Below are 8,788 nucleotides of genomic sequence, written 5' to 3' on the forward strand. Positions count from 1 at the left end.
TGCTGACGCGCATAAGGACCTAAGTTATGCAGGCGGGATCCTTCCCTGTGGTGCTGCCCTCTTTTCTGAGCGCTGCTGGGTGCGTTGGAGCCCCGGTGGCTGCCCTGGGCTCGGCTCCAGGCAGCTGGATGTGCGCGTGTGCAGCTGATGTGTTGCGTCCCACTGGAGGTGCTAGGTGGGACTGACAGCATTAGGGCTTTGTCTTGCCCACAATGAACGGCCTCGCCAGGTACAAGAAGCTGCTCCTGTGCTTAGTGGTGTGGTTAAATCTGCACCTGGAGTCAGCCCAGTGGGTTTGCTGGTCTCGCCTGTGGGGCAGGTGTGTGTGGGACCTCCAGGCAGCTCTTGGCACTTGTCTCGATGGCTGACAGCTTCTGCAAGTTCAAGCCGTGATTGTGAAGGCGTGGAGGAGTTACACAAAACCTCATCCGTGTGTACTGTGAAGGTCGTTTGGAAGCCATATGTGCAGGGAGGTGTGTGGCAGCAACACAGCTTGCTCTGCAGCCATATCGTGAGGATCCTGCTCCAAGATAAAGAACTCTGTGGTGATATGCTCATGGAAGGAAGGTTGTTTTGTAGCTAGCCCTCCTTGCTTCCCCTTTTCCTTCACCTCAGCCCCACCTCTGAGCTCTCGCTGTTGCTTCCTGTTTACCGTGGTGGCGCTGAGCCCCAGCTAAAACCCCACTGCGGGTCACAGTGTGCCTCGTCTCTCCTCCTGCTCCTGCGTGGGGCCAAGGCTCCTGTTGCTCTCTAAGCGCCCTGAGCTGCACTGAAGGGGTAGCAGCTTTCCAGCTCTGCCAGGTGATGCTCCTTGCTAGCCAGGGGGCTGATCACCCCACCAGCAGTTATTGTGAGCCAGGACACCTGGACCGCTGCTGCAGAGGGGTGAGGCAGTGTCCTCCCCTCTCGCTGAGCTCTGGGCACTGTGAGTGCTGCCAGCCAGGGAGCTCCTGCCCCACGCCACATTTGGGCTCCTGCTTGCTGCCCATGCCATGTGGGCTTCAGTTTGTCCCCTGTCTCTCTCAGCACCTTATAGGCGCTGAGTCCTCTTACAGAGAAGCATGAAATGTATGGACTCGCATTCTCATTTTGTTTCCAGCTTTATTTCCTGTAGTTGCTGAAGTCTGTGCTTTGTTTTATAAGTATTTAAATTCAAACCTGATGTTAGAAATACATATATGGACTCACCTTTTAAAATATCACAATCTGCTCTCTTTATAAAAAGTGTTAAGCAAAGGAATATACAGAAGTTTCCAAAGAGCTGTATGATCATTTTCAAATAAGAATGTATTTTATAAAGACCTTGACTCTCAGAATGAGTGTTTATGTTTAAATTGGAAGTGGGAAGGTTTAGATTAGATATCAGGAAGAAGTTCTTCAGGGAGAGGGTGGTGAGGCCCTGGAACAGGTTGCCCAGAGAAGCTGTGGATGCCCCATCCCTGGAAGTGTTCAAGGCCAGGCTGGATGAGGCTTTGAGCAACCTGGTCTAGTGGAAGGTGTCCCTGCCCATGGCAGGGGGGTTGGAACTAGATGGGCTTTAGGGTCCTTTCCAACCCAAAGCGTTCGGTGACTGTGATTTTCAAGAACTTAGGTAAACTGGATGCTCAAAATCTTACTTAGTACATTTGCTACAAGATAGAACTTTGAAATATCTGTTCAAGTTTATTTATATTTTTACTCCTTTGCTATATTAATTCTGTTTCAGTTTGTATACACAAAACTATGACAGAGTCAGTAAACTGGGAAGAATCTGCTGTTTTAGTAAAAAGGAGCAGTGAAATTTTAAACTTTCTCATCTTCCCATGCATTAACACCTGAGAAAATAATTCATTCAACTAGCTGCATGAGAGAAAACCAAAGGAGCTTCTGTGTCCTTCTCGTTTAAGAGTCCCACAAGACATCTGGTTCAGAGGTGTCTAGAGCGCCTCAGAAGAAGTTGGTGCACTTTAGCCTCCTGATTTGGGACCAAGTATGTCCGTGAATGGACCACATGATGTTACCTGGCTGTGGGAGGTCACCAGGGCATGGAGGAATTCTGGCCATGCTGTCTCCAAGACAGTTAAGGTCTTCCCCATTTGGTTAAGGCTGCCTGTGCTTGATACAACCACCCCATACAGTGGTTTTGCTCCACGTGGTGTAACAGCTGAGGAGTATGTTATTCTAAACTAATTTGCTTCAACAGGGTGTTGACACTCTAAGAGCTATGCCTTAGGTTGGACACGTGTTCTCTTGCCTCAGATCATTACTGTAGAGGAAGCAAAACGACGAAAGAGCGTTTGCAGTTACTATGAAGAAGAAGATGATGATACTTTGCCTGTCTTGAAGCATCACAGCGCTCTCCTGGAGAATATGCACATAGAGCAGGTATGGCTAGAAAAACCTCGTTTCCTTGTTAGCTGTGGTGCTGTCTCTGCCAAGGGTGGGACATTCTGCAGTCAGTATCAGTGTTTTTTGAGTTGGGAAGTACTTTGTGTGTTGGGTGTCCTTGTGCAAGGTCCTGTGGGCTGCAGCACTGATTCACCTGAGGAGCTTATCTTTGTTTTGCAACGCTGGAGTTTGAGTTGTGGTGCTGAGGACTGGCAGCTCTTGCAGTGCTTGGAGAGGGGGTGCCTTTCCCAGGTGACGTGAATGCAGACAGTTGGGCTTGGAGTACAATGCCACAGGCATGTGGCAGAGGTGGTTAAGCTGCTGGCATCAGCTGTTCCCTTGACAGCCAGTTTTTGGCTCAGGAGCCCCTGCAGAAAGGGAATAGTCTGGTCTGCTACCTGGGACCTAACCTGTTGAATACGTACCCATTTCCCTCTGTTCATTGCCCAGCTTGCCCGGCGCTTGCCCGCACGAGTGCAGGGATATCCGTGGCGGCTTGCATACAGTACACTGGAGCACGGGACTAGCCTGAAGACTCTGTATCGTAAATCGGCATCTCTCGACAGTCCAGTTCTCCTTGTGGTCAAGGATATGGACAACCAGGTAAGGACTGCTGCTTCTGCGGGGCTTGGACTGAAAGGGCACTGTTATAAAAGGTGGTCACTATGAAGTGCTGGTCACACCGTGAAGTGACATCATACCACAATGAGAGAGTGGTGTTTTCTTTCATATTTTTTTATTGCTTAAACTGAACTTACAGGCGGGAAAGTACATCGTCAGTAATAGAAATACACACACCCACCCCCCAGGCTTTATAATTGCAATGTGCTCCTTTTAACAGTGCTATGGAAGTATCTTCCTTAGGTATCTCAGTTAATGAGCTGTCACGAACAGTGCCTCTGTGAGGTCTAGTACTTCAGTAGCTCCTCGAGTCGGCATTACGTTTCAGCTGCCTTGTTGTCACCTGACTTTTAACTTGCAGGAGTACTTGCTCATCTGATGTACTTGACTCGGTGGTTCTTCTAACATGAAACACCAGCTCAGTCGTTCTTTAGAAAGCATTTTGAAATGTTTGAGGTTTTGTTCTCTTGAATTTCATTTACCCTGTCCTCAAAAGCAGCTTAATCGTTTTATTCTGGCAGATATTTGGAGCATATGCTACACATCCCTTCAGGTTTAGTGACCATTACTATGGCACTGGTGAAACATTCCTCTACACATTCAGTCCAAATTTCAAGGTAAGCGGGTGTTTGCTCTCTCAAGTAAGAATTTTGGGTTCCGCTTCTGAAACATTTATGAGATTTTGATGAAGACAGCATACTTGAGTTTAGGAGATGTGCCGGCTGTTGATAAATGCAGTTAATTGCTTCTTGCTTCAGTGCAGTGCTTCAAGCAAAAGTGGCTGTAATTATCTGAAGTGCTGAGAGTGTGTGCAAGGGTGGGGAGAGGGTTTTAAGTGGATTGAAGGGGCAAGCAGGGAGGAGTAAGGAGTGGAATATCGAAGACTCACCTGGGAGACTCACCTTTCACTCAAGAATTGAGTATAATGTCACACATGCTTAGGGTCACACTGGCAACAAACCAGAGATAAGATTACTACTGAAATACCCCTTAATGTTCATGGCTTAGGCATTTTTCGATACTGAACGCATCGTTCCTTTTTAACAGAATGCCTGTTGGTTTAGAGGTGCAAGCAGAATTTTTAAAAGGATGTGGGTGCTTTGTTCATATGTATTGTTCCTTTCCTTTCTACCTATGACCTCTTCCTCCCCTCGTCAAGAAAAAAATTAAATAGAACATGATCACACCAAAAAATAGCTGCTGAGAGTCAATCCCCAGTCGTTTTAGAGTACAAGAATCTTCACAGTCTAAATACATTTGGGTTTTTTCCTTCTCCTCAGGTATTCAAATGGAGTGGAGAGAATACCTACTTCATCAATGGAGACACCAGCTCTCTGGAGCTCGGAGGTGGAGGGTGAGTGGATGTTTAGTTTTCAATCATGTAGCTAACTTTTTTTTTTTCTAAATGAGAATAGGTATGATGGTAGTTGTAAGAAAAACTAATCAGTAAAATCATAGAATCACAGACTGGTTTGGGTTGGAAAGGACCTTAGAGACCATCTAGTTCCAACCCCCCTGCCATGGGCAGGGACACCTTCCACTAGACCAGGTTGCTCAAAGCCTCATCCAGCCTGGCCTTGAACACTTCCAGGGATGGGGCATCCACAGCTTCTCTGGGCAACCTGTTCCAATGCTACCTCCCCACTTTCAATGAATGAACTTACTTGTAGTAAGCTGTTTAGGGCAGATAGCCCAGCAATCTGATTTTTGTTATAGACCCAGAGCAATTTCCATTGCTTAGAGAGTGACTGATGTTAGGCAAGTAGGATTTGTTGGGGTTTTGAGTTTGGTTTCGGGGTGGGGTTTTTTGTGCTTTGTTGTTTTTTTAGCAAGAAAGGAAACCACATGTTTTGGATAGATACGTACCTCCTTGCTAAAGAGGTTGCCACTGGAAGCTAATCTCTAGTGGCAGTTTTGCCACCAGCTTCTGAAGTCCTTATTCACATGGTTCTTATTAAATTGTCATCATTCTGTAGCTACACAGAGCAAGGATAGAGACAGTGCTTCATCAGGCCCTAAGTTTCAAAGGCCCGTGGGTACGAAATCAAGGGCTAAGGCTGTATGGTTAACCGAAGCTGACCGCAGGCTGCGCCACGGGACATCTGTGCATGGTTTGCATCAGGAGCATATAAACCTCCCTCCTCCTTCTGCTAAACCGGAAGGGACCATGTCGTTACCCGGACAGCCGGGGAAGGGACCCCAACACCCGTGCCCTGGTGTTGGCTGCAGCCAGCGGGGCGAACAGCCGAATGGCACACAGGGCCACGGGCGCGCGCTCTGGCCCGCGTTCCGCCCTGCTCGCTGGCACCTACAGGAGCCAGGGGATGGTTCCACGAGCTTCTCGGCAAGTGGTTTGCCAGGATAGAGCTCTTCACGTTCGGGCTGGGAGGCCCTCAGAAATACCTACATCCGTATCACTCCTCTGGTGGTTTCTACAGCTTCCAGTATTTTTGTTGTTACATATAACCTGAAGTTTGTTGTGTTTCCTTTTTAGGGGCCGGTTTGGCTTATGGTTAGATGCAGATTTGTATCACGGGCGAAGCAACTCCTGCAGCACCTTCAATAATGACATCTTATCTAAGAAAGAAGATTTCATAATCCAAGATGTAGAAGTGTGGACATTTGAATGAAATATTTGACTGCCTTAAGGACCGGATCCATTAGGCACTTAAAAGCTAACTAGAAGGTGCGGGCTGCCTCACAACGTTACACGCTTTTTCCTCAAGTTTGTACCAGAGCATGACTACGCAAAAAAAAAAAAACAACCCACCACCAAACCCAGACAACCAACCCAAAAAAAACCAGAGCTGGGTTTGAGAGGCAGTAAGAGATCGGTCTGAAGTGGTTTTTTACTTCCTCCTGTAACACTCTTCCATCAGAGCTATGATGCTTGTGAAAACATTCATGGTGTGTAAGTTGAAAACTTTCTCTGTAACTGTGAAAAACATCCTGTGGGAAAACTGTAACTATCTAGTACATTCCATGTGTATTTATGTTCAACGTACAAATGCTAACCAAAAATAAAAGGTTATTTAACCAAAACCTACAGCACACTGCAATGGAAAAGAATCACGAGTAGGTGTACACAGCACTTAAGGGAACATGTTTTTTAAATCTTTCTATTTATTGTTATTGTATAGCATTTTTTTAAATTAGCATTGGGTTTATTCTTTTAATGTTTCAAATCTCAGTTTGATAAATAATTACTATTCAGGTAGGTTTCTTATGCGTTGACATTTATTCTGAATCAATTTATTTTGATTTCTGAAGTCAAGTTTTGTATTATTTTGTAAATGAGATTTGGGTTTCATCTGACTGTAATTAGAGGGTTTCTTTACTGGCAGAAACACTTGAGTGCATAATTCTTTCTTTTGTTTTGTTTTCTTTATTGGGGTTTTTTTGGTTTGGTTTTGTTTTTTCCCCCTGAGATGTGGGAGAAGGTAGGTAGTGCTTCTTAACAACTTTGCTGCCACATTCCTGTTAATAGCTTATTATGTTGGCAGTGTGTGGAGGCTTTGGGCAAACGGCCACCTGGTACAGACTGTATCAGCTCTGTTGCACTCAGCAGAAACGGGACAGCATGCTCTGAGCATCTGCCATAGTATTATTTGACTGTTTACGAAGGACATTTCTAAGAGAGGATTGGTTTTCTCTATCACCACCAAAATGATTCAAAATAAGCCACCCGCTGTGCTTTCATGAGCATTTCTCTACAAACTGAAGAATAATTGCCTTGTTAGGGAGACAATACAATGAGATTTAGAGAAGAATGCTATTTCCCTAACAAGCCAGGTCATGTTAGTGTAATACTTGTTTTCTTAGTAATTATGTGTACGATTTCCTTCCCGAAAAGGACTTGAAGCAACAGGCTGGCGTAGGATTTGACAGGCAACTCAATATTCTTCTTTGTTTCTCATGAAATAATCAGATGCTTTCCCTCCTGCCCTCAACACTGACAAGACAGCATGTTACAAAATGAAGTTTGGTAAATAGGGAGAGTGTGACAGCGGGCTGGCAGACTTCACTGTTTGCTAAAGAATTCTGCTTTCCCATTAAACTGTGGTTTTGTTGACAGAGTCCGGACCTCACCACCCCCAGGGCACCGTCCTGCCCTCAGACTGGAATGTGTTGTGGACCTGAGAAAGGCAGGTTTCAGAAACAGTGGCATGCTTCCATGCGTGGAAACAGGACAGCCAAATCTTGGAATATTGTTAACTGAGTAATACAACTCAGTTTAGTTACTGTTCTTCCCTTCCTGAATAAATTAAAAGAAAAAAAAAAAGAGGCAGCCAAATTATTTTCTTTCAAAAGCATCAGTAAATCTTAATCCTGCACAAAAATTTCACAGTCTGAAACCCAGTGCTATATACAGTAAGCCTGTAACACGCTGCACGTGAGCTTTTCACACTTCCCTTCTAAGTGTTCTACTACAGCCATAAGTAAAGTTCTTACTGGTAGTGCTGTAAAATACTTCGGAAGTTGCTAACAGCATAATGCTTTGAAGACACCAGGAATATCTAATACTGTTTGCTCTTCTGAATGGTGGCAGACCACTTAATAGTTAAAAAAAAACCCAAAAACCCAAATCAACTGAGTTCAACATTTTACATACATTTCACTGTTGCTACCTACAACTTACTCCATTATATTATCCTTGTCAGAGCATATCTAAACGCTGTGGTCTATATTCAAAACAGTGTTGTTCAATCAAAATTCTGTGACCCTTGAAACTATGAATATTGAATATATGTATGCAGTGCTATCACAATATTTTCAATAAAGGAATTTATGCATTCAGAAACTTGTTAGAGATGGTTTTTATTTACAAACGTTAGTGCATTTTAAAGGTGGAAGGCTTCAGCTTAAGTTACAGGTTGTGCTGACAAATACCTACGCCTCCCCTCAAAAAGAGTATTCCAGCAATATCATGTTTTAGAAATGTGGCTAAAGCGATGTGAGCTTTTGGGGTGGTTTTGGGTTTTTTTGTTTGGTTTGGTTTGGTCTTGTGTGTGTGTGTGTGGCATGGCGCATCCTAAAATGGAGCTGTGTTTTGAGTTTACACAAATACAGGCTGTGACAAAGGGCTAAGGAACACCAGTAAACAGTTGGACGGTTGACCTAGTAGTTCTCGTTGCCTCTCTCAGCTGTAGTGAACGACACGTATTCCCTCATCTTTTTTGACCAACCTGTTCCCGGAAGTCAAACGTGCATGTACTTCATTTTTATATTCTTTATGTTGTTAAAATGTTCATTAATTTTTCTGTCCAAGCAAGACAAAGGCATACAGTGTCTTAAAAGTACTTGGTTCTTGGCTTTATTGGTTTTACAGTGTGTAGAGCTGGCATTAAGAAAAAACAAACCACAATTACACGTGGAATGGAACAGGTATGCTTTCAGTGAACCTCGCTTTGAGTGTGGGAAGAATTTTCTTACTGTAAAGCAAGAGGAGACTAGTGGCTAGTAATTTTTCTCTCGGAGAAGACAAGCTTGTTCTCGCAACGCGAAGTGTATGTATTTTAGTGGTACTTGGAGAGAAGCTTTTGATTCGGACAGTGTTGAAACGCTTATGCACAGTGAGGGTTGTAGGTACCCGCGTAAGCGTGGATGTTCAATTTGGGGCTCGTTTCAGTGCCGTTTTTGCACCAGATGTTTTGTATGAAGCCGGCTTCCGAGCAAAATAAACCCCGCTACTTTGAGAATAATCCTTGCAAAAACTTTCAAGATTTCACTTGCCTGTTTGTAGCAAAGGAGCAAGTTAGAGAAGCTGTGGATGCCCCATCCCTGGAAGTGTTCAAGGCCA

The 8,788-nt window shown here is 44.6% G+C and overlaps 1 protein-coding gene across 3 annotated transcripts in view; it reads left to right on the forward strand.

Annotated features, from left to right (window-relative positions):
* NCOA7 (nuclear receptor coactivator 7) overlaps positions 1–5,754 on the forward strand; it is a 26,576-nt gene extending 20,822 nt beyond the window's left edge. For all 3 annotated transcript variants that reach the window (XM_010149667.1, XM_010149668.1, XM_010149669.1), the window contains 5 exons: positions 2,239–2,364; positions 2,818–2,970; positions 3,510–3,605; positions 4,269–4,342; positions 5,483–5,754. In XM_010149667.1, the coding sequence (XP_010147969.1) occupies positions 2,239–2,364; positions 2,818–2,970; positions 3,510–3,605; positions 4,269–4,342; positions 5,483–5,618 (585 nt within the window). In that variant the 3' untranslated portion in view covers positions 5,619–5,754. The remainder of the gene's footprint in view (positions 1–2,238; positions 2,365–2,817; positions 2,971–3,509; positions 3,606–4,268; positions 4,343–5,482) is intronic.
* The last annotated feature ends 3,034 nt before the right edge of the window (positions 5,755–8,788 follow it).

Source organism: Eurypyga helias, unplaced genomic scaffold (assembly GCF_000690775.1).
Source record: "Eurypyga helias isolate BGI_N326 unplaced genomic scaffold, ASM69077v1 scaffold4734, whole genome shotgun sequence".
NCBI lineage: Eukaryota > Metazoa > Chordata > Aves > Eurypygiformes > Eurypygidae > Eurypyga > Eurypyga helias.